Source organism: Coregonus lavaretus, assembly GCF_964263955.1.
Source record: "Coregonus lavaretus genome assembly, chromosome: 8".
In the NCBI taxonomy this organism is placed as follows: Eukaryota; Metazoa; Chordata; class Actinopteri; order Salmoniformes; family Salmonidae; genus Coregonus; species Coregonus lavaretus.
Genome location: NC_139995.1, coordinates 14,200,221 through 14,226,380, shown reverse-complemented (window position 1 = coordinate 14,226,380; position 26,160 = coordinate 14,200,221). Strand labels below are relative to the sequence as shown.

The following is a 26,160-nucleotide window of genomic DNA, read 5'->3' as shown; positions in this document are numbered from 1 at the left end:
ATTTGAAATGTGGGTGAGAATAATTGGCGTTTTAAATATAAAATAATATCGTATAATATCCGCAAATATTGTACATTTAATACAAGTTCACATTTTATTTCAGTACCTTTCAAACGTTACCGGGCTCCTGTGCCCGCCCCTCAAAACAAAAAGTGCATTGTGTCCGTTTTTCATTGGTCCTCAACAAGAAACAAACCAGTCTCTCAAAATCCTAATCTGGCCCCATCTATAATTTATCAGAAAATCAATAGTTCACCAACCTACTAGGTCAATAAAAGGCAACTTCCAAGATGGCACCATACATTTATTATTTTTTTACATTAGTCAACAGATGATTTACTCATACATCTTGTTATCTGCATGCAGAGCATTAGCTGTTTTCAGCAGAAAAATCCTGTATTTCAAAGCACCATAATCTTATCAAAATTATACAATTTTGGACATGGGAATAGGGCAACCTGAGTGTATGATGATTATTCTACAGTGATGCATATTCACATCAAATACTTATTCTTAAAATAGTAGCCTATAATAAACCTTAGTGTCTTGTAGACTACATAACGTAAAAATAGATCATAGGAAACAAACATTTCAGCAACCACTCAACAACTGTTCACTTGTGTGAGTCAACTTGTTTCCATTCATTATTGATCAGGTAATCAAATGCATGAGACAATTACAACCAAAACTCAATACTGAGATGTAAGTGCAAAATGACATGTATATATTTTTTTAACATTTTAGTCATTTAGCAGACGCTCTTATCCAGAGCGACTTACAGTTAGTGCATATATTATTTTTCATACTGGCCCCCCGTGGGGGCTTGAGATATCAAAATGAAAACATTAAGATAGACCTTCACATTACTTTTGAGTAAGACAAACGTGATGCAAGTGTGGATTATTCAATTGTTGATGGACTGTGGTAAAATTTACTAGGAAATGGTGTGTGTAGATTCAAACAGTTTTACATTCAAAAAACTTGAAATAACATTATACAGTTGCCCTACAATAAACATTTTTTCCCATATTTACAAGTATCCAGGACTGAGAAAACACTACTTCAGTTCAGTTGAGCTTGCTCAACATAGCACGACATCATTATTATTTTATTTTTTTACAACACCTTTTATAAACATATAACAAACATATAACCTTGCTATGAAAGAATACCAACACAATAAAGTTTGGAATAGTCACATTAAACATGTTAAGCATGTTTAACACAATGAAAATGTCTGCACAGCAGAGCGTTAAGCCACATTCACGTGCTGGTCAGAACTTCCTATTTCTTACTTGTGATGACGGAAATACGACTTCATTCATGTACTTTTTGGTCAGGACAATTATTCAACCAAAGCTTGATAAGCTAGCTACGTTGCTAATAATAACCTTAGCTAGCTTGCTTAACATTGACAATATAGTCAAACTAGCTACATTCTCCATATTAATAAGGTTGTAGTTGTCAACTGATTTGTTGTCATCTTTTGGTTGAAAAGGTAAATGGGCACTGGTGAAACATCACAACATTTTCTCAGTTTCCCACTTGTAATTCAACTTAGAGGGTCGTTTAAGTGAAACTTCCCAGACAACTAGGAATTTCCCCAACTCTGATAGCATGTGAACACGGCATTAGTGAGAACTTGGTAGTGAGGGAGGGCTCAGGACAGGATGAGGGCCCGGTTGGGAGCGTGGGATTTTAGTGAGCGGAGGTAATATCTTGCTTTCTCTGTCATTATAAGTTGGTCCTTAGTCCGTCCACATACCACTGCTTCCCATGCCTGGGACATCTTAGGACACAACAACGCATATCAATAACTTCAGATACAAACAGACAAATGAGGGAAATACATATTATAAAATATGATACAAGACAGACGGATACTTACTGGGGTTGGTGGCACTGGGTTGGAATATGCACAACTCTCACCGGGTCTTAAACAGAAGCCCTGATCCAGAACATTCTCCTCTTTATATTCCCTCTTCATGCAAAAGGACGAGGAGTTGAGAGACGTCTCAGCCTATAACAAAGACAAGACAAAATACAAATCAATGACAACACTATCAAAAATAACATCAGAATTCCATCCATGTCTAATGAATGTACCTTAGGACAGGGTTGGGGCTCAAACTTAATGGACTGATGCCTGGCAGTGACCGTCTCTTTGCAGTCCATGACATCCAAGGCCAGAGATTTACGCACTTTCTTCATTGGAGGTCGATGCTGGGACCAAAGGAATGGACCACATATTCAGACCATTTCATAATACTGAGAAGCAGCATTGGTTGAAGTAAATTATGGTTCTTCTTAGATGTAAACTTCCTCCTGCCATCTTTCGTCATACTCACCACCTGCTTGCGTCGTTGCTCAAGTGGACTCTCATCCGTCACGATCAGCTCAATCCCAGTCTCTTTCAAGAGGACTTCTTTCAAGTCCTCCTCGTTCGGAGTCTGAGGCTTAGACATGAAGAAAGAAAATGCTTTCAGTGGGATATTGAATAGATTATCCACACAGACAATTAAGTTGCTTTCGTTGACATTTGTAGCGAATGAGGGACTCACCAGAGGTCGCAAAGGACCATACCTCTCCATGGCATTTTTGAATGGAGTTGGAGTACGCGGGATGGTGTAAAGATTTGACTTGTTGTTGGGTGTGATGAACCTTTATGAAAATAAACTAAATATCATTCTATTTTGCCACAAGAGTCATCATATCGCATGCTAATAATCACTTATTACATACAAGAAATGTGTCTGTCAATAATGACTTATTACATACCCTGAATTTGGGTAAAGCTTGGATGCAAACACAGAGTTTTCCTTCTGTGTGAGTGGAGTCTTGTCACGGTGTAGTGGTGTGGTACCCGCAGACTTCTGACTGCAGACTGGGGTGGAGGTGAGGGATGGATTCTCCAGTTCAAAGTTATCCTGTTTGGTCCACATGTTGAGGAACTGGAAACATATTCAGAGTAATGTGACCCCTAACATCCACTTGCAATCATCCCATATAAATACAAATATGGTATTTCATGTGAAGGATATAACAAATTGGTAGAATGTGTTTTTGGCAACATCATTCTGTAATATATGGCAAATGGAAATCCAAACTGGATGGTCTTCAGAGATAGATGGGAGGGGTTGTGGGTAGCTGAAGAATGGGACTAAAAACCAAACAAAAAGATAACTAATGTAACATATATGGTGGTCCTCTGTAGCTCAGCTGGTAGAGCACGGCGATTTTAACGCCAAGGTAGTGGGTTCGATCCCCGGGACCACCCATACACAAAAATGTATGCACGCATGACTGTAAGTCGCTTTGGATAAAAGCGTCTGCTAAATGGCATATTATATTATTATATACTGTGTCCGTAAAATGTACATAGTATGTATAAACTGGAAGTAGAAGCCTAAGTGTTGCTGTCCATTAGTTTACTCCAATTAGGAGAGGGGTGGTAGGGTTAGGGGAAAATAATAAAAGGAAATAATAATATACAGTGAGGGAAAAAAGTATTTGATCCCCTGCTGATTTTGTACGTTTTCCCACTGACAAAGAAATGATCAGTCTATAAGTTTATTTGAACAGTGAGAGACAGAATAACAACAAGAAAATCCAGAAAAACACATGTCAAAACGGTTATAAATTTGTTTTGCATTTTAATGAGGGAAATAAGTATTTGACCCCTCTGCAAAACATGACTTAGTACTTGGTGGCAAAACCCTTGTTGGCAATCACAGAGATCAGACGTTTCTTGTAGTTGGCCACCAGGTTTGTACACATCTCCAGAGGGATTTTGTTCCACTCCTCTTTGCAGATCTTCTCCAAGTCATTAAGGTTTCGAGGCTGACGTTTGGCAACTCAAACCTTCAGCTCCCTCCACAGAATTTCTATGGGATTAAGGTCTGGAGACTGGCTAGGCCACTCCAGGACCTTAATGTGCTTCTTCTTGAGCCACTCCTTTGTTGCCTTGGCCGTGTGTTTTGGGTCATTGTCATGCTGGAATACCCATCCACAACCCATTTTCAATGCCCTGGCTGAGGGAAGGAGGTTCACACCCAATATTTGACAGTACATGGCCCCGTCCATTGTCCCTTTGATGCGGTGAAGTTGTCCTGTCCCCTTAGCAGAAAAACACCCCCAAAGCATAATGTTTCCACCTCCATGTTTGACGGTGTGGATGGTGTTCTTGGGGTCATAGGCAGCATTCCTCCTCCTCCAAACACGGCGAGTTGAGTTGATGCCAAAGAGCTCCATTTTGGTCTCATCTGACCACAACACTTTCACCCAGTTCTCCTCTGAATCATTCAGATGTTCATTGGCAAACTTCAGACGGCCCTGTATATGTGCTTTCTTGAGCAGGGGGACCTTGCGGGCGCTGCAGGATTTCAGTCCTTCACGGCGTAGTGTGTTACCAATTGTTTTCTTGGTGACTATGGTCCCAGCTGCCTTGAGATCATTGACAAGATCCTCCCGTGTAGTTCTGGGCTGATTCCTCACCGTTCTCATGATCATTGCAACTCCACGAGGTGAGATCTTGCATGGAGCCCCAGGCCGAGGGAGATTGACAGTTATTTTGTGTTTCTTCCATTTGCGAATAATCGCACCAACTGTTGTCACCTTCTCACCAAGCTGCTTGGTGATGGTCTTGTAGCCCATTCCAGCCTTGTGTAGGTCTACAATCTTGTCCCTGACATCCTTGGAGAGCTCTTTGGTCTTGGCCATGGTGGAGAGTTTGGAATCTGATTGATTGATTGCTTCTGTGGACAGGTGTCTTTTATACAGGTAACAAACTGAGATTAGGAGCACTCCCTTTAAGAGTGTGCTCCTAATCTCAGCTCGTTACCTGTATAAAAGACACCTGGGAGCCAGAAATCTTTCTGATTGAGAGGGGGTCAAATACTTATTTCCCTCATTAAAATGCAAATCAATTTATAACATTTTTGACATGCATTTTTCTGGATTTTGTTGTTGTTATTCTGTCTCTCACTCAAAATCTCAAATTTGGACTCCAGACCAAAGGACACATTTCCACCGGTCTAATGTCCATTGCTCGTGTTTCTTGGCCCAAGCAAGTCTCTTCTTCTTATTGGTGTCCTTTAGTAGTGGTTTCTTTCCAGCAATTTGACCATGAAGGCCTGATTCACCGTATCCTCTGAACAGTTGATGTTGAGGTGTGTGTTACTTGAACTCTGAAGCATTTATTTGGGCTGCAATTTCTGAGGCTGGTAACTCTAATGAACTTATCCTCTGCAGCAGAGGTAACTCTGGGTCTTCCTTTCCTGTGGCGGTCCTCATGAGAGCCAGTTTCATCATAGCGCTTGATGGTTTTTGCGACTGCACTTGAAGAAACTTTCAAAGTTCTTGAAATGTTCCGTATTGACTGACCTTCATGTATTAAAGTAATGATGGACTGTCGTTTCTCTTTGCTTATTTGAGCTGTTCTTGCCATAATGTGGACTTGGTATTTTACCAAATAGGGCTATCTTCTGTATACCCCCCTACCTTGTCACAACACAACTGATTGGCTCAAACGCATTAAGAAGGAAATTAACTTTTAAGAAGGCACACCTGTTAATTGAAATGCATTCTAGGTGACTACCTCATGAAGCTGGTTGAGAGAATGCACAGTGTGCAAAGCTGTCATCAAAGCAAAGGGTGGCTATTTGAAGAATCTCAAATATAAAATATATTTTGATTTGTTTAACACTTTTTGGGTTACGACATGATGTCTTCACTATTATTCTACAATGTAGAAAATAGTAAAAATAAAGAAAAACCCTTGAATGAGTAGGTGTATCAACTTTTGACTGGTACTGTATATATTTATCCAAAAATATATGGGGGATTGGAAATGAGGTAGACAATTACATTGATAGAAGCCACAATCTATTTGCAATATTAAAACAGATCCACCCCCTAATAATTTTTTTATACATCATTCTGTACAAAGCAAAGGCACTGACGAGTCATCTCACTGTGTGTTAGTTCATGGTGGTCCAGCCATTACCTGTGAGGGAGAGAAGGGCAGGATCTTGACCGGGGTGCTCTTGGGGGTCCTGGAGTTGTTGGAGTCAGGGGACAGAGCGATGCGACGGCGGCTGCGCCGGGTCAGTATGAAGGGTGGGGTGATTCCTCCAGGGGAGATGGGGATCAGCTCTCCCCGGTTGCCCTTGCTCAGCTCCTGCAGGGCGCTGCCCTCCAGACGGAACTGGGTCCGCTCTGGGCTCTGGCTCTCCTCAGGCAGATCAAAGACAGACATGTTGCACCAGCCATCTTGGTCCTGGTGGAGGGCAAGAAACAGAAATGAAGGAAGAGTTTATGTAATATAAGTTTCCAAGCTAGGTCTGCCCCAAATCCACTCTTACTCTTGTTTTACATATCTGTTCAAATGTAACCTCTTTGGTGATGTATGCAAAGTAGAAGATGAACGTGGTAAAACTAAGAAGACTGAGGTATTACAACCCATCCAGAACTCTTACCCCAACCACCATTTCCATCACCTCCTTTAAGCCTGGGCCATTGGGAGAGAGGAAGCCTGAGCTGTCCACCACCCAGCTATTGGTATTCAGTTCACCTCCTGGGGTGTTTGGCTCACTTTTGGGGGTCTTTGACTGTTGAGGAGAGAGAGCCTTGTGGGAGCCTGCTTCCCTTGGTCCGCCTCTCACAGTGGATGTACTGGAATTCTCCTGTAGGGGTCAACATAAGTTTGAAAATCAGTATGAGAGAGAAGTATAGATGAACTGAATTTGAATGAACACAAACAGCTAGCAGAACAATGTGTTCTACCTTGAAGAATATTATAGGTTGGTGATATTTTAACATGCTCTGTATCTACTGCACTATATATTTATCACAAAAAACACTACAGTTTATCTGCTTTTTCCCCACATAGAAGGTGGCCGGCATCCAGTGTTTGAATTCTTACCAGCAGTGTGGTGTCTTGGTCTGGATCCCTCTCCATAGAACCATCATAGTCCATCTGTAGAGACATAATAAATCATGTTTCACAGCACAACATTCAATTGAGGATTACGGTGAGCATTGCACAGATGTTGTCAAACTGATTTCAAGCAGAACCTACCTGCTGATCTTTACTGTGGTGGTTCATGCCCTCCTCTGCTTCCACACGATGATGCTTCAGAGTAGGATCCACCCCACTAAAGAAGCCCATCTCAACCCTACGCTTGATGGTTGAGTTCCAGCGGTTCTTCACAGCATTATCTGTCCTGTAAGGGGAAATTTGAACATAATGTTGTAGTAATCAAGATGTAGAGTATGAAGGTGAACTAATGACGTGGAACAAAATGCTGTCCCTAAATGTCTCCAATCCATAAAAATTGCATTTATCACAAAATATGTGGAGACCAATAAGCTGTTCTGAGTGATCCTGATATTTCAGCACAGACATGATAGAGGGATTCTCTTAGCTGGAGTACCAGTCAAGACAGTTACCTTCCGGGCAGCAGTTTGGCAATCTCAGCCCAGCGGTTTCCCAGCATGCAGTGGGCCTTGTAGATAACGAGGTCTTCCTCTGTTGTCCAGGAGGACTTCTTCACATCCGGGTTGAGGTGGTTGTGCCAGCGTTCCCTGCACTGCTTCCCCAGCCGGCCCTTCAGGTGCTTAGCCACTATGGCCCATTGCTTGTTGCCATACCTTTTCACCAGTTGTATCACCTGTGGAGAGGAATGCAGGGTTGAGGGTTGTCTGAAAATGTGGCTCAGCTGAGTGGCTCTATGTCTGCAGTACAAGATAGGAGTCAAAGCAGCCAGTGGAAGGTATATTTTCCTCTTGTAGGACAATAAACATGATTCTGAGAACTGACTGGACGACGGTTGGTAAAACTCAACAAGTTTGCTGTTACGAAGAAGTCTAGTAGAACTGATTGCAGGGTTCGTACAGACAGTGGCAAGTCAAATTCAAGGTCTTTCAAGTACTTTTTCCAAGTACTAATATGTATTTAAGGACCATCAATTTGTAATAGTTCCTATTATGCAATTGTTTCTAGTCACCACCAGATGACAGTATATTGCCACATCCTCATGAAAAAAATCAACTTACTATTCATCACTACCTTACAGGTTCTACTCAATATATGAATGGTAAGTCAGTACTAATGATTTTGTAATTTGAGTAGTGATGAGCAGTTTTGGGACATGCCTACTGGTGAACACACATTTCCTATTCGCATTACTACACAATTCCAGCTTAATGACTGTATTGTAATTTTATTGGGCATTTGGGAATCTACTACTTAATAGCTATGAAAAAGCATCCTGCTTCCAACTGGCATCTTTAGTGTCGCCAGTCGGGAGAAGGGCGGGTGGGCTGTGTGAGGAAAACGGCATGTGAACGGCCACCAGAATGGCAGGAGCATGGCTGCCGCTTGATAAAGCAGAATATCGCGGGCGCCCTGTGAATGAGGCGATTGGTAAAAAAAAGCTCTGGAGGTTGTTGCAGAGAAAAAGCCATATAATGTAGAACTGGCGCCAGCGCAGGAAGCAGCGTTGTTTTCCTCCCTTCATGTGGCTCTTCAGGGCCATGATCACAATGTCAATGTCTGGCGCTTTTTTGCACCTTACACGATGTGGGTTGATTGGGTCTAGTGATGTAGTGGTAAAAAAAAAAAAAGGTGGGTAAACTATAATGAACAAAAATATAAAACACAACATGTAAAAAAAATTTCATGAGCTGAAATAAAAGATCCCAGAAATTCTCCATACGCACAACAGGCAGGGTTGAATCTTCATTTGCCCAACATTTTAGCTGTCGATGTGACGTTTGGTGGCGCCTAATCAGTCAGTTCTGTACCTGCCTGGCTGAGTGGCAGTGTGGGTGGAATGAGCGAGCTCGCCGGGCAACCAGAGTGCGAAACACGTGAGGAAATAAAACTGGGTAGTCTGCCTGGAAATCAATTTGCAAGACCAGCACATTTTTCTAATATTTTTCATAAACACATTTGATCATTTTCTGTTCTCCTCTTATTTTAATTCAAGTACTTTTCAAGTACCAACTTGAGAAAATGTCTGATTTTCAAGGTATTCCAGTACTTGAATTTCAGAGTGCCAAATTCAAGAACTTTAAGCACCTTGTGCGAACCCTGTGATTGTAAAATGATCGCCATCACACCACTAACCTTCTCGTCCTCCTCTTTGGTCCAGGGCCCTTTAACCAGATCTGGATCCAGAACCTTCAACCAGCGGTGCTGGCACTGTTGTTCTGAATGATTCTGTGCAGAAGGGTTACCTTACAGTTAATGATTTAATGCAATTGAAACCACACATGCCTTCAGACAGCAAATTGGAGTCTTTCCTATTTTAACGCTTCAGTTGTATTATTTGTATTGTCAACTGGATATTACAGAATAAATCCTGTAATCTGTCGATATAACTCACCAGTAAAAAACTGGCTATGTGTTTCCAGTCATTTGGTCCCAGGTTTTGGACCAATGCTTTCAGATTGTCATCCTGAGAAAAAAGGACAGCCATTTTATGATGAGCAATGTAGCCAACTCATCCCCACTTGTTGCAAATAACCAACCATTTATAGATCAGGGGGACATGAACTGACCTCCTCTTGTGTCCATTTCACTTTGACCTTTCCACAGTCTCTCTGTTCAGCCACATCTGAGTCTGTGTCCTGATACATAGCCTCCTCCCCATCCTCTCTGAAAAGACAAGCAACCAGTCAACAGGGTGTGATAGAGATCAAACCCATGCAAAGAGATTATCTAGAGCATTCTTTCTGAAACAGAAACTGACCAGCCCGCACATCTAGTATGCATGCATTCTATTCCCTGAAAAGTTGTTGGCATGGGTGGGTCGCATGCCTAAATTGTCACACATTACATTTTGACTCAATAGCTATATACTACAAACAGATTCAGGGAACTAACGTTTGTGGCGGACATTTCGGTGCTTTCCGTTTACTCCGGTATGAGAAAATTCGTTAGATACATTTATTGTTTGATGATGTTTGGCTAGCTGACGTTAAAAACATCTGACATCACCCGTGGTAGCGTTACAAAAACACTTTCAAATCACGTAAACGTGCAAAAAATAATCAGTGACATCCAGTAATCTCATAAATTATTAATGCTGCATAAATCCCTGTTCTATTGAAAATATAGGATGTGGAGTCGACATTGATATTTGTCCAACAGTTGCTGTAACCTTAACAATAACAAGGTTAGAATCCGATTACTTACCCGCGCAACCACCAGGACATTTCCCTTTGTTTTACCACCAAAACCCTTAGCTAAAATACAATTGTATATATTTGACACCCACGTCGTGCATACATTCACAAACTATATACCACGAGCAAATCTGTGTTTGTCGTATATAATCCACGTTCATGAAACTATATTTGTCGCCGAGCTGGGTACTCCACTTCTGGGTTGCTGACAACACCAACGTTAGTCCGCGCTCAAGTTTCTATCTCGCGCGGTTCTTTTTTTTCCTTCCCCCCCCCCCCCCCCCCCAAAAATTCTGCTTCTTCTTCTTTAATAGCATGGCGGTCCGCAAACAAACGTTTAAAGTGCATGCCGCCACCTACTGTGCTGGAATGTACGACCAGTCATGATCTTCCCAATTCTGTACTACCGTGAAAATCTAATTCAAAATCAAATAAATCCCTACTAACTTCTACGTTGTTAGCTTTCCACCTCCACTGTGGCGCCTAAATAAATCTGCACCATTGGAAAGCTGGAATTCCCTTCTATTAAACAGTAGCCATGTAATTGCGACAACGTTAAAAAATATTATAAGAATAGCTTAATTGACAAATAACTAGCTATGCATAGATCTCCCCGACACATTAATATTTGAGCCTTATATACTGAACAAAAATATGAATGCAACATGCAATAATTTCAAAGATTTTACTGAGTTACAGTTCATATAAGGAAATCAGTCAATTGAAATACATAAATTAGGCCATAATCTATGGATTTCACATGACTGGGCAGGGGTGCAGCCATGGGTGGGCCTGGGAGGGGCACACCCACTTGGCAGCCAGGCCTACCCACTGGGGAGCCAGGCCCAGCCAATCAGAATACATTTTTACCCACAAAAGAGCTTTATTACAGACAGAAATACTCCTCAGGTGAAGAAGCCGGATGTGGAGGTCCTGGGCTGGAGTGGTTACACATGGTCTGCGGTTGTCAGGCCGGTTGGACGTACTGCCAAATTCTCTAAAACGATGTTGGCAACAGCTCTGGTGGACATTCCTGCAGTCAGCATGCCAATTGCACACTCCCTCAAAACTTGAGACATCTGTGGGATTGTGTTGTGTGACAAAACTGCATATTTTAGAGTATACAAGCAATGCTCACTAACAGGGACGTAAACTAATTTGTGCATAACATTTGAGAGAAATAAGCTTTTTGTGCATATGGAACATTTCTGGGATCTTTTATTTCAGCTCATGAAACATGGGACCAACACTTTACATGTTGCATTTATATTTTCATTCAGTGTAGATCTCTCGGTGAGAGCATATGCCATCTCTAGAAAACCCTCCCTTGAGATCTTCTTTTGGAGTTCCCCCTGTTACTTTGGACTTCATCAGAGCAGATTCAGATTTTAACCTGCCGGAAACAGATGGTGCTGTTCACCATCAAAAGGTTGCGCAGTTGGTCGACTAAATTGTCAGTGTGAGGACGGAGAATGCCACAGGAGAGGAGGATCTCCAGGCTCCTCTCTGCCGATGCTGTATCCTCCCGGCTAAGCACCATCCTCTCCTTTAGCTCCAACACAGCCTTTTCTGTAGTACTTAATCCTTCTGCATCTGACCAAGTTGCAGGGCTGTTTCTGCTACTTTCAGCCACTCTTTTCTCTGAGGAGAAAGGGCTGTCCAGTCCACCTTCCTGGTGGTGCAGACTCTGCAGTGGGGTTTCTGGGGTAGTGATAATGCTAATACCCCTGTCACTTCCAGAAGTGGTCATAGTAGCGACAGTCTTCTGGGTCTCATCAATTGAGAAAGTGGTGCTAGTTGAAGAAGTTGTCCTGGAACAAGCCGTGGACATTCCTTCATCAACACGTCCTTCCTGCGGCATGAACCCAACGTTGTAGAGCATTGCCCCAATGGTCGCAAGTAGAGATTAGTCTGATTCCAACTGATAGCACTTCCCTGACCTCAGTGATCTCCTCCCTAGAGGGTTCAGAAACTGTACTAGATCCAGCTTCCTCTGCTGACTCTTGCCAGAAGAAGCTGCTCAAAACACTCCCCTGAGTTGTTACCCGTGTTTATGATAGATGTAAGGGAAACTAGAGCAAATACAGGAGATTAAATGTCTCACACTTATCTTACACATTGGACATCATAGTGTTATCATAGTGATACAATAAAGTCATCAAGTAGTGATTAGGCATTGGCACTGAGTCAAAGCTTGGCATAAATCCAAGTGAGCACCCAGCAGAGGACAAACCTAGGTTTCCCTGTTTTGAGACAATATTAAACTGCGTCAAATACACATTTTGGAAGGAAGCAATCAAATAACAATTGATTGCACATTGAGTTTACGAAGTATTGTAGATGATGAAATTCATCAATACATTGAGTAAAAAAGCAAGAGCTAAAAGCATTTGACGACAGTCCCATTGGCTTTTAAGGCAGGTCGGCAGGTTTTTTGTGAGAAATGCACCGATGGTAACAATAGATGAGTGTTACCTTTTGGGCTGACCCCATTTAGTCGACTTGTCGATTGTTTGGTCGATAGGCTGTTGGTCGACCAAGATTTTTTTAGTCGAGCAGTTGCAAATACACTACATGACCAAAAGTATGTGGACACCTGCTTGTCGAACATCTCATTCCAAAATCATGGGCATTAATATGGAGTTGGTCCCCCCTTTCCTGCTATAACAGTCTCCACTCTTCTGGGAAGGCTTTCCACTAGATGTTGGAACATTGCTGCGGGGACTTGCTTCCATTCAGCATTAGTGAGGTCGGACACTGATGTTGGGCGATTAGGCCTGGTTCGCAGTTGGAGTTCTAATTCATCCCAAAGGTGTCCGATGGGGTTGAGGTCAGGGCTCTGTGCAGGCCAGTCAAGTTCTTCCACACCAATCTCGACAAACCATTTCTGTATGGACCTCGCTTTGTGCACGTGGGCATTGTCATGCTGGAACAGGAAAGGGACTTCCCCAAACTGTTGCCACAAAGTTGGAAGCACAGAATCGTCTAGAATGTCATTGTTTGCTGTAGCGTTAAGCTTTCCCTTCACTGGAACTAAGGGGCCTAGCCCGAACCATGAAAAACAGCCCCAGACCCAGAGGTGTAGTCCAGGGTATACGCTGGTATACGGCGTATACCTACTTATTTTTCAGTCAGCATTGCGTATACCCACTTCTAAATCCCCCCTGATGCGCATCATTCAGTAATATCTGTGAGTCAGATTGCCTATTTTCTTCCTCGGGGATAGTGAAGCCATGACCCACCCTCCTCTGCCTCTAATTGGCTGGTACTCGCTGCTTTCACTGATTAGATTGGTTAACTTTAGGCATGAGGACTGATGAGCCAATCAGAGGCAGAGTAGGGCGGGTCATGCCGAGGAAAATATCGCTAATACCTCAGGTGCCAGTGAAAAAAAAAAAAAAAAAAACTCAGGTGCCGGTGCCACTTGACTACGATAACGGCAGCAGACCAAACAACGGATGAAGAAAGGACACAAGCGGCGGTGTGCCACCCCAGTTGATGGAAGACATCATTCTGAGGTAAGTTTTAAGGTGGTTTCCAAATGAATCATTATTTTAAACTACTGGCAAATTGCCAGTGACTGCACATTTAGAGGAGAAGAGATGTTGCCGCCAATAGTTAGTGCGAGTCGGCTAACGTTATGAAGCTAGCTACGTAGATTGGGATAATGTGGGGAAACCGGGGCATTGTTGGTTTTCAGTAAGTGTTTAATCAACCCAGTTCATAAGAATTTCATACCAGACTGATGAAACTGATTATCTCAATGTTTATGAAGCTTGTTTATTATTGTAAAGGTCTAAATTATAACGTTAGCCAAGTTACTAAGCCCTAAATTATAACATTAGCCAAGTTACTTAGCCCTAACTAACCTATATGATCTAGTTTAATTGCATAGTAGCTAAGCTGGTAGTTGATTTTTAAGTAAGTTAAAACACAAGAATGGGGACAAATAGTTTAAGATTCAGCCTAAAACAATATTGAGGTCTAATCAGGCTGTCTTATTTTGTATAGGGACAGGTAACCATGAAAAGGAAGGGAGATATTGCAGACTTTTTTGTAAAGAGGCACAAATCAGGCCCAGATCAGGCCCAGGCAGACCCCACCCCTAAAACCAGCAGCCCTGGCAGCTCTCAACCGGGAGCTAGCCAGGCAAGTCAGTGTGAGCATAGAGAAGGATCCAGTCTACCACCACCAGGTCAGAACACACAGGCAGTAAATTGCATCTCCAGTTTATTGAAAAGTGAAGCCTCACACTGTAACAAAAGGTGATTTTGACAGATTAAGCCTCATTTTGAATTTCTGTGTGATGTTATTTATTTTATTGCCCTTCTATTTATTTTGTCTGTATCCATGTTTGTTTTTTACAATGCTACTGTTATATAACATTTTGTACATTTTGTGTTAAATTTGTTGTTTTTTTGTTAAATAAACTCTCCCAAGTATTTCACTCACTAATCTCCTGTATGCTTCAGCTTCACTTGCTGAAAATATTTCCACTTGGTTATGCAGATTGTTAATGTAAAGAGGGGGACCCATGTCTTGCTGATGACTATTGTGATCACAGTAGTGTGTGTGTGTGTGTGTGTGTGTGTGTGTAAGTGTGTGAGAGAGAGAGAGACAGGGAGATGCATAATTAGTTTTGTTGTTGTCTGTAGACATCAATAATGACTGGCCAGACCTGTGGAGTGCTAAACAAACAGAAGACTTCAAATCCAAGAACCCCTGGTTGGGATCCAAAAACAAAAAATTGGGTAAGTTTAGGTAGATTGCTAGTTTGGGTAACTTCTGAAACAGTGGGCACAGATAACTTTGTGTGTGTGTGTGTGTGTGTGTGTGTGTGTGTGTAAAGGACCATGCACACGTACAGCTGTGGATACAGGAGTAGTTACATTGTTTGTTTATGCTTCGCAGGATGTCTGGTCTGTAGCAGTGTGAACTCCATTGGGATCGACAAGGAGCAAGGTGTATCGCTCTCAAGAGAATGGATGAACTTTGAAATTCAAGTGTCTGGCCAGGGAAGTAGAACAACAAGTTTGTCAATCTTGAGAAATAAGGTGAGGAAACATGCGTTGTCCAAGGCCCACACTCAGGCTGTGAAGGTGGCAGAGCAACAGAAAGAAGCTGCCATTGAGAATACAGTGGAGACTATGACTGAGTCCTACATGAAGGAAACTGAAGCTGTGTTTCGAACAGCCTACCATCTGGCCAAAAAGAACCGACCCTTTTCTGACCATGAGAGCCTCATTGAGCTGCAGGAACTGAATGGTGTAAAAATGGGCTCAATACTTCATTCACGTTACAGTGCAACACAAATAATACAACATGTTGCTAGTGAGATGCAGAGCAAAATCATCAGTAGCATTATAGCATCATCCAGTAAGTTAGCTGTCCTAATTGACGAGGCATCTTCTTTAAGTCACAAAGCTGTCATGACAGTTTCTATTAAAGCATCAATTCAAGAAGAAAGCCCTGAGTTCATATTCCTGGAACTTGTTGAACTGGAAAATCAGAGAGCAGATGGCATATTACAGGCGTTACTCACCTGTTTAACTAATGCTGGCTTTACAGAAGAGTGGCTTCATGAAAACTGGGTAACATTTGTATCTGATGGAGCCAGTGTCATGCTAGGAAAGAAGTCAGGAGTAGCAACCAGACTGACTTTGAGATTCCCAAAGCTTTTTGTATGGCACTGCATGAACCATAGACTTGAACTTGCTGTGTCAGATGCAGTTGATGAGGTAAACTCTGTCAATCACTTTAAAACTTTTATCCAGAAGCTATACTCTCTGTATAGTGTGTCAAACAAAAATGAACGTGAACTTGTTAATGCAGCAGCTGAAGTAGGCTCACAACTTCTTCGCATTGGCAGAATCTTGGATGTACGCTGGGTGGCCAGTAGCTTTCGGACTGTTCGTGCTGTTTGGACATCCCTGGGAGCTCTTGTGCAGCACTTTAAAAATGCTTGCAGTGATGAGATGAGGTCCACCAAAGAGAGGCAGATGTACAGAGGTTTGTTAGACCGTGTTCAAAGTCCAGAATTCATTTGTGACCTTGGCCTCATGTACGACACTCTCCATGAACTAAGTCTCCTGTCACAGGAGCTTCAGTCTCGTTCTATAACGCTCCTCAGAGCAGAGCATCTGCTGAAACGCTCAATCAGAGTGATCCAGTCATTCAAAGAGAGTCCAGGTGAGAAATATAGTGAGGCTTTAGAAGCAAAACAGACTGGGGAGTATCGGTCTATAGCCCTGAAAACAAATGCAAAGCTGAAGTCTATCAATCCAGGCCAGTTCTTACAAAGCCTTGTGAACAATCTGGAGAAACGCTTGTCTTTTGAAGATGAGACCATCATGGACCTCAGCATCCTTGATCAGAGTAAGTGGCCATCAAAGCCCAGCATCCGCCATGGTGAAGAACAAGTTAAGCGACTGTGCAAGCGATTTAACTTGTGCACAGACCAAGCACTGAATGGGATGCGGGACCTACTGGAAGAGCCCAGTAGTGAGCCCAAGGACCTAAAACCACTTATGAACTGTATGAAAACATTCCCTGTCGGTACAGCAGAGTGTGAGAGGAATTTTAGCCTTATGAACAATATAAGCTCAGACAAGAGGGCTGTCCTTCTGATCTCAAACATATCAAACTTGATGATGATTAATATCAACGGCCCACCAACTTCCAAGTTTGATCCTAGAAAATATACAAGGACCTGGTTGAAGAGCCATCGTGCTGCCTCTTCGGTGCGTTCTAGACAGTGCAGTGTGAAAGCTCCTGCAGAAAGCAAATTTGTCTGGAATATACTGTAGTATGAGCAAAGGTCAGAAACCCAGTGCTGGGTTGAGAGAGTATATCACTGTTGATGTGTTGTTAATGCATATATTTTTGTTAATTGTTAACTAAATATTGTTGTAACATATTTTGTTGAATGATTTACCGGTAAATGAACATGTTCAAAACAAAGCATATAGCAATATGAACAAGGATGCATTGTCACCTTCAGATTTGAAGTATTTTATTTAAATAAATGTGCAAAAAATAATCGAAACACCATTTCCTGTTTGCCTCATGATAAATACATTTTACATTCATCCAGGCTGCTCTTGTGACCAGTAGTAACTACAAACTGCTCCTAATCAAGTCATGATCATTTTATAATAGTGTGCAAGTAGAAATTACATATTTTTGGGTAAACTAAATCATAGTCTTACATGTCACTGTTTCTAAAACAGGGCTTTTTTCTGGACTACTTAAAAAAAAAAAAGGTGAATACTGAGAGTATACCCACTTCTCCAGGGACCACTACACCACTGCCCAGACCATTATTCCTCCTCTACCAAACTTTAAAGTTGGCACTATGCTTTCGGGCAGGTAGCGTTCTCCTGGCATCTGCCAAAACCAGATTCTTCTGTCGGACTGCCAGATGGTGAAGCGTGATTCATCACTCCAGAGAACACGTTTCCACTGCTCCAGAGTCCAATGGTGGCAAGCTTTACGGCTGAGCCGTTGTTCCTCCTAGACGTTTCCACTTCACAATAACAGCACTTACAGTTGACTGGGGCAGCTCTAGCAGGATATACATTAGGTGTAATATTAGCAATTATTGGTACCATGATTGTCTTCGAAATGTGTATTTATTTACACAAAGCTTGACCACGAAGATTGCCATTTCCCCCTCCACTATAATGGGGGATCCTGTTTTCTGCAAACATTGCCCGCAGGACCGCGGTCAACCTTGATCTTCGTGGCTTCAATGAGAGGGAGCAGTTGTTCTCCCCTGACATAAATGTACCTGGTGGATTAGGCTACTGGTGCATTCAAGACAACTGGTAACTTTGAAAAATATGAGGTCAAATCATGACGTCAGTGATCTTCAGGTCAGAAAGTCGAATTCCGAGTTGGATGACCGTTCAAAGTCGGAGAGTTCCGAGTTCCCAGTTGTTTTGAACACGGCATGAGCCGGTGTCCTTTCCTGGCTGATGTTACAGACTGACTGCTTACAGAGAGGAAGAGGCGTGGTTTTATACAAGACCACATGTTGGTCTTAGCCTGATTAAAGAAAAGAAACAGTGGTGTGAAGAAGATAATGTAGAAACAATAGTGGATCAATATATTAGTAATCAGTTTTATTCTTGCCTTGCAGTGTATACAGATGGTTCAAAGGATCCCATGAATGGGAAGACAGGAGCAGGTGTGTTTATTCCTGAGTTCGATGTTAATCTATGCAAGAGACTAACACATGATTTATCTGTATATTCAACAGAAATGGTTGCGATAATTATTGGATTTCAATGGATAGAGGAGGTACAACCAAGAAGAGTAGTAATATGTTTGGACACTGCATCAGTTTTGTGTAGTTTAAGATCTGGAAAGTCAGAATGTCAGGATTTATGGTTTGAAATAATGATGCTGTTGTTGGGCTTACAAAGAAATGGTATTGAAATCCAGTTCTGTTGGATTCAGGCTCATACAGGAGTTTATGGAAATGATGTAGTAGATATAATAGCAAAAAAAGCAGTGAAAAATAATATTGTGGATATACAGGTGCAGTTGGGTAGAGGGGAAATTAAAACATTGATTTGGAAAAATGGGTTAGATTGCTGGCAGAGACACTGGGATGAAAGTACTAAGGGCAGACATTTTTATAGCACAAGGAAATCTATACGGGAGATAGTGTCATATAATGGGAACAGAGGGGAGGAAGTTATGTTGAGTAGAATGAGATTAGGGCATACACGATTGAATTCCTCTTTGAAATTGATAGGGAAACATGGTACTGGAATGTGTAATGGCTGTATGGTTGAGGAAATGGTTGAACATGTATTATTCTTTTGTGGAATGTATGATGTAGACAGGGAGAGGTTGTTTGACAGAGTCAGATAGGTTGAACGGGATTGGGGAGTGGGTGGTATTTTGGGTGATGGGAGTAGTGAAGTTTGTAGGGAATTATTTTATTTTATTAGAAATTCAGGGTTAATTAAGAGAATATAGTGGTATAGATAGGTCGTGACCAGCCTCACACTCCAGTACAGTAGGTGGCTGTGTATGCACCTGCCAGTTGGTTGTGATTTGCCAATAAAATAATAAGAAGAGAGAGGCCCAACTAGGCAGAAAGATGGGACACAGCTGGTTAAATAAGACTTTAAATGTGATTAATATGGATTTTAATAAAAGGAAAGCATCCAACCGGAAAGTGTGATTATTGCCAGGAAAAAGAGACAGTGGAGCATGTATTGCTACAGTGTGGGCAGTATCAGAGGGAAAGAGAGAGGCTGAGATCTAGTATGAGGGAGAAGGGGATACAGGAAATGAGTTTAAATAGTATATTGAGTAGAATGTCATCATATTTTCTTATATTTTTTAAGAGCAACAGGGCTGGCAGCGGGGGATTTAGTTTCTCCCTGTCTCTGGCCCACACTCCAGTACAGTAGGTGGCGGTAATGCACCATAACGTTGGATGCCAACCGCCGATAAACCCCACCGAAGAAGAACTCGGTGGAACATGTATCCCTCCAGCAGGTGGCGTTTTTTCGTTGTTTCGCCCACCAAGCAATTCGTTTTTTTATGGAGGGCAATGAGAGTTTCGAATTTGGGCAACAAAAAGACGAATGGCTTATTTGCTACGTGAGGTTTATTTGATAGAATAGAAATATACGTTTCGTAATGCTTGAGTTGTTAGGAGTGTACGGATATAAGTAGAACATGTGACATCCCGGCAACTTTTAGAAGAAGAAAAAACATTCGACGTGGAAGGTGTGTTGAACAACGCTAGCGTAGTTGCAATATTTTCCAGAGAACGCATAGAGCCCCACCTTGATTATTCCTTTTATACCATGTCTATAACACATTTAACGTTAGAAATGAGTTCATTTTCCGGTAGAAATGTGTTCAACATCCACTGAAGTACCTAGCACGTTTACTAGATAGCTACAAACAGACTTGCTAGTTTAGCTAGCCAAACTATCAGTCTTAGCTTGCCATTATGAACATCGAATTCAACAATGTTCATAATGTTTACGTGTAAATCGGCAACAAAAGTGGGAAAGGTTGCTATGGGTTTTTACCATTTCTGCTTAAATCATATAACACTTCACTATCGATATGTTTTATACCTATGTCTGTGATCCCCTCTCCCGTTGCTATGCAGGTAGCGCCCATGGTTACTCTTGTGGATCAGTTTTGTACCCACAATGCGCCATTTTGAGCCACTGGAAGATGGTTTCTAGAGGTATTTAGCTCGCCAGCTAACTTCGCGTACAACGATTATTATCATATTTATATAAATCCGCGAACATTTTAATATGTATTAGGGATCTAGCTAGTTTGTTCAAATATACAAAGAAACAGCAAATCATTGGTCCTTCAACACTTTGCTCGCCAGTAACGATTTGTGTAAGTTAGCTAGCTAACTTAGCTGCTAGCTAGCTAACGTTGAGTAGATCATCATATAGCTACGCAATGCAATAATGTAACAACGTGTTTGTCACATGTCTTTAAATAGAAGTTAACATACAATGGAGAAGGAGCAGCGCAACAGTGTTGTTTTTAACGCATCCAAGAGAGAACTGTTCACTGCCAACAATGGTTACAAGTCCCTGCAGAAGAGACTCAGGGCACAATGGAAGATTCAGAGGTAACGTTAGGAAGCTAGCTAGCTGGCTATATTGCTTGCTGTAACTACATAAGAACAATACATTGTAGTCACGTATTTGTCATCATAATAAGGTAACCTCTTCATATATGTGGTTTTATGTTTGTTCATACACAGCATAAAAGAGGAGCTCTCCTTGGAGAAGTTGAATGGTGTGAAGTTGTGGATTACTGCTGGCCCCAGGGAAAAGTTCACTGCTGCTGAGGTGTGTTGCTGGTCAGTTGTAGGAGGTCAAAGAACATGCCTTTGGATGGAGTTTTGGGCAGAGTAATCAGGATATTAAAATAACAGATTTAAAAGTTTAATATCAAAGTTTGATGTGTCCATGCATTGCGATTCTGAAGCAACACACTCCACTAATATAGAAAATGTTTGTGACAACCTAAACACTGTTAGGTATGTTGGTTGGTTTATGTTTTGAGTCAGACATTGATTAACTCTGTCTTGTTCAGTTGGAGGTCCTGAAGCAGTACTTGGATGGGGGAGGAGATGTCCTTGTGATGCTGGGTGAAGGAGGGGAGATGAAGTATGACACCAATATCAACTTCCTCCTTGAGGAGTTTGGGATAATGGTCAACAATGGTGAGTATTATATGAGTGGAATAGACCTTGTGACTCAGATTGTTGTCATCCAGATATTTCACTGTCAGTTTTATTGACGATGAGTGTTTTGTCTTCATTCTCATTTTTACTGAAGATGCTGTCGTGAGGAATGTTTACTACAAGTATTTCCATCCAAAAGAAGCACTTGTGTCCAATGGTGTTCTGAACAGGTTAGTTGATTAACCATTTAGATATTTTGATATTTGGTTTGTCCCAATGTAATAGTGCTTTTATCATTGCGTTCTTGTCAATGCCAATGAAGTAAATGTACCAGAAAAGGATAATGGGGTTGATAGTTCCACAAGCTATGAAAGACACATGCGCTACTGTGCAAGCATCTTGCTTTTAATCCTTTAGAGAGATCAGTCGGGCTGCAGGCAAGGTGGTGACAGGGATCATCGAAGATGAAAGTGCCGGGAACAATGCACAGTAGGTCTTCTCTGTTTTCATGTCATCATTGTCAAGTGTATGTTTGTTTTCATTTTCATAACTGTCAACAGTCTTACCAGAGAACAGAAAGATGATCACAGTTTCATGTCTAATCACATCATATGCCAAACATAAACAAACAGGCAGATTGGCCTAAAGGAGTTGGCCCTTGTTAAACAAACAAATGAATGAAACAGTGATTGTAGTTTGGCTTGTCAGTGCCCCCCTGGTAAAATATTGAACCTGTATTCTTAATGTGTACTTGAACAGGGCCCTCACATTTGTGTACCCGTATGGAGCTACACTGAGTGTGATGAAGCCTGCTGTGGCTGTTCTCTCCACTGGGTCTGTCTGCTTCCCCCTCAACAGGCCTGTCCTCGCCTTCTATCAGGTCAAGGTGAGTAGCTCCCGTTGACCTGCAAACACCACAACATGATTATACATTGTATTTCAAAGATACAGTATGTCAGTTATTTACTAGTTGTGTCAACTGTTTTTTTTTTGTGTAATTCAGGAGGCAGGCAAACTGGCAGTGATGGGTTCCTGTCACATGTTCAGTGACCAGTACCTAGACAAAGAGGAGAACAGTAAAATAATGGTGAGTGGAGTGTCTGTCTATAAACACTCAGGCTTGTTATGTTTGAGAGCCAATAATGTAGGCTATTTTACCCTTTTCACATGATCATGCCAACCCAACTGTAATGTGCTGGTTTGGAGATTTTTGTCCTTTCCAGAATGGTTCCAGCAACTATAATGGGTGCATAACCAGGCCAGGGCAGTACAGCATCGCTGGGCATATTTTGGCTTTGCTCAGTTGTGTGAAAAGGGTATTTGACGACTTCCTGATGGGAGGCTTCACAGTAACACAAGAAGAGTTGTGAAAGTGTTATCCCTATAGCACTGTAATGGTAATGGTGTAATGTTTGGTGATCCACTATTTGATCCCCTACTGACTCCATTTGGTTGTAATGTTCCCTTTCTCTTTTTGTTATACAGGATGTTGTTTTCCAGTGGCTCATGGGTGATAACATTAATCTGAACCAGATAGATGCAGAGGACCCCGAGGTGAGAAGCCAAGGCATGTTTTAGGATCTGCAGTTTTACCTTTGAGTACTAGAAGTGACACTTCTCATTCTGTTTGGCTCAGATCACAGATTACACCATGCTACCAGATACAGGCTGCCTGTCTGAGCGACTGCGAGTATGCTTGCAAGAGGGAGAGGAAAACCCAAGAGACTTTACCTCCCTGTTTGACATGTCTCTACTCAAACTATCAACAAACACGTTACCCCAAGTCATCAGGTGAGAACACATACTGCTTTATAAACTGGAGACATCAGTTTTCACTACAGTAGGCCATAGTTGAAGTGGCTACAGGTTGTTTTGTCTGCCATGCCTGCATGTTCAAATCATGAATAAAATAAAATTGTATTGGTCGCGTACACATAATTTCCAGATGTTATCACAGGTGCAGCAAAATGCTTATGTTTGTGTCTCCCGAGTGGCGCAGTGGTCTAAGGCACTGCATCGCAGTGCTAGCTGTGCCACTAGAGATCCTGGTTCGTATCCAGGCTCTGTCGTAGCTGGCCGTGACCGGGAGACCCATGGGGCGGCGCACAATTGGCCCAGCGTCGCCCAGGGTAGGGGAGGGAATGGCCAGCAGGGATGTAGCTCAGTTGGTAGAGCATGGCGTTTGCAACGCCAGGGTTGTGGGTTCGATTCCCACGGGGGGCCAGTATGAAATAAATAAATAATGTATGCACTCACTAACTGTAAGTCGCTCTGGATAAGAGCGTCTGCTAAATGACGTAAATGTAAATGTAGCTCCAACAGTGCAGTAATACCTAATAATACACACAAATCCCAAAATAAAAGAAAGGAATGAAGAAATATCAGAACGAGCAATGTCAGAGTCCGGAATATAAATATATATGTATATGATGCTGTGTATAGACAGTATATGAATAAAAAAGGTGTGTACAGTATTAGTTATATAGGAAGAGCCTTGACTAGAATACAGTATATACAAATGAAGTGGGTAAAACAGTATGTAAAGATTATTGAAGTGCCCTATGTTCGACTATGAACATAGGGCAGCAGTCTTTATGGTGCAGGGTTGAGTACCGGGTGGTAGCCGGCAAGTAAGAGTGACTAAGTTTAGGACAGTCTGATGGCCTGGAGATAGAAGCTGTTTTTCAGTCTCTCGGTCCCAGCTTAGATGCACCTGCCTTCTAGATGGTAGCGGGGTGAACAGGCCGTGGCTCGGGTGGCTGAGGTCCTTGATCGTACGGTATGTTTGTTGACAACGTGTTTGACTTGTCCTCCTGCAGTTCCTACAAGCAGATGAATGTCAAACATGAGCCTCTCCAGCTGATCACACCTCAGTTTGAGACTCCCCTTCCCCAGCTGGAGCCTGCTGTAAGTTTCCCCTCAGCACCCCTCTCTAGCTCTACACAATCTCCTCTAGCTCAACCATTGTGTGGGTTCTATACACTCAACTGAGAATGGCATGTGCATTAGTGATTGTATTCAAATCGAGCTTATTGACTGGGATTTCGTGATGTGACTATACACACTTGATCATTGTAGAAAATTACCAATTTGCCATCCCTCCAAGAGCTGTCTGTTTTCCTATGGGTTGCTTTGAGCAGGTCTTCCCGCCTGCCTTTAGGGATCTGCCTCCCCCCATGCTTGACCTATTTGACCTGGATGAAACCTTCTCTTCTGAGAAAGTGCGTTTGGCACAGCTCTCCAACAAATGTAAGTGTTTAACCACATCCTATTCTTGTTTTAGCTGATCTCCTACAATGTCAGTGATAACCCCAGGTTTTATTTGAATTAATGAAGTGTTTAATTTATTCTCCCTGCAGGCACAGACGATGATCTAGAGTTCTACGTGAGGAAGTGTGGGGACATCTTGGGGGTGACGGGGAAGTTGGATAAAGACCAGAGGGATGCCAAACACATCCTGGAGCACATCTTCTTCCAGGTCGTGGAGTTCAAGAAGCTCAATCAGGTGAGCCATATGAACATCAGACCCTCTGATATATGCACACAAGATTTGTTGATCTAGGCAATGATTGACATTGTGATTAATATATTTAAATGATTTATCCCATCGCTCCCATACAGGAACATGATATTGACACAGAGACCAGGTTTTCCCCATTCTGATGACTAGCAACCAATGAGTGTGCAATTTTGTATGTATTTTTCAAGGGCTTGTATATACACACACTCAATCTAGATGTATCCATATCGTTTTTCCAGTAACTATAAGAGAATGTAACTCCCTATCCTTCAAACTGAATGTATATAGTTGAGATTTGTTTCATGTACTAAATCTGACAAGTGAAACGAATATTGTATAAGGCTTTCCATATCTGATTGATTACTTTTGTGGTAAAGGATGACACATTTAGGCATTTACTGTGTAATAAAAAGTGTTCCATTTCCTAAATACTCAAAGCATGGTTGATTTAATAAATACAAAACTTTAATATAATAGATTGTAAAATAAACATTTTCTTCATACTTCTTCTTCTTGCTTGTGTCCCTTTGTCTGTAAAGGTGAAATTAGAGAACATGTCAATATACAAGCCATTAAACAACCTCTGAAGTCTTAGTTTCCCAGCCATAAAAAAATATACATACACTTTTAATTAGGAAATAGCATGCCAGGTGTGGTCCATTTCCACCAAAATGACTTTTTGCTTGCCAAGACACAGCAGCAGTTACTGAGCCTGAGAACCTTACCTCAGCTTTTCAGTACAGCACTGTCACATGCCCACTTTGGCTTGTTCAGCTTGCGGTCTGGCTCAGGCTGGAACCCATAGTCGCCTCTCTCCAGGACCTCTGGTTCTCCTATGTGTTATTGGCATATGGGGGTGTTCCTGACCAGATCAGGGAGATCTCAGCCAGGGACAGTGGTGCAGACTGGAACTTGGGACTCCAGGTCGACTCCAACGTGCTTGATTCAAGGATCGGTTTGGGACTGTTAGTCTCGGGTTTGATTAGCGAGACCTCCAAGGCAACCTGTGAGGCAGTCAGATCAACATAGGACAGGTCCAATGGGCAGGCTAGTTTGGGTTTCTGGAGGAGCACTGGCTCAGTGGGAGTAGAGGACTTGCTCTCCACAGGTATGGTGAGCCAAGGTGTTTGTGTGGCCTCCTTAGACAGCAAAGAGTTCAGGTTCAGGGCATGAGAGAGGGACTCATGGTTGGGAGGCCAGGATGGATGGTTTGGAGTCACAATACTCAACCACAATTCCATTGGGAGGCAGAAGTGAT

General features: G+C 42.1%; 2 protein-coding genes across 4 annotated transcripts; one reads left to right on the top strand and one right to left on the bottom strand.

Annotated features, from left to right (window-relative positions):
* Positions 1 to 286: 286 nt before the first annotated feature.
* Positions 287 to 10,221, bottom strand: LOC311133698 (myb-related protein B-like; the record flags this gene model as incomplete). Its single annotated transcript, XM_084167235.1, has 15 exons — positions 287 to 1,789; positions 1,889 to 2,020; positions 2,107 to 2,223; positions 2,349 to 2,456; positions 2,562 to 2,661; positions 2,779 to 2,951; positions 6,005 to 6,277; positions 6,477 to 6,683; positions 6,923 to 6,976; positions 7,079 to 7,223; positions 7,450 to 7,670; positions 9,131 to 9,223; positions 9,390 to 9,461; positions 9,565 to 9,661; positions 10,202 to 10,221. The coding sequence occupies 15 exons, from the start codon at positions 10,219 to 10,221 to the stop codon at positions 1,661 to 1,663; spliced, it is 1,941 nt and encodes a 646-aa protein (XP_084023361.1). The 3' UTR covers positions 287 to 1,660.
* Positions 10,222 to 19,855: 9,634 nt separating this feature from the next.
* LOC311133269 (intraflagellar transport protein 52 homolog) lies at positions 19,856 to 25,409 on the top strand. 3 transcript variants are annotated; one of them, XM_084166758.1, is made up of 14 exons: positions 19,856 to 19,941; positions 20,690 to 20,821; positions 20,957 to 21,044; positions 21,292 to 21,421; positions 21,537 to 21,612; positions 21,800 to 21,871; positions 22,142 to 22,268; positions 22,386 to 22,469; positions 22,868 to 22,936; positions 23,019 to 23,173; positions 24,202 to 24,289; positions 24,523 to 24,631; positions 24,742 to 24,887; positions 25,004 to 25,409. In XM_084166758.1, the coding sequence occupies exons 2-14, from the start codon at positions 20,703 to 20,705 to the stop codon at positions 25,043 to 25,045; spliced, it is 1,305 nt and encodes a 434-aa protein (XP_084022884.1). In that variant the 5' UTR covers positions 19,856 to 19,941; positions 20,690 to 20,702; the 3' UTR covers positions 25,046 to 25,409. The 3 variants fall into 3 exon arrangements, with proteins under 3 accessions (XP_084022884.1, XP_084022883.1, XP_084022882.1); XM_084166757.1 differs by lacking the exon at positions 19,856 to 19,941 and adding an exon at positions 20,378 to 20,580; XM_084166756.1 differs by lacking the exon at positions 19,856 to 19,941 and adding an exon at positions 20,381 to 20,416.
* Positions 25,410 to 26,160: the final 751 nt, after the last annotated feature.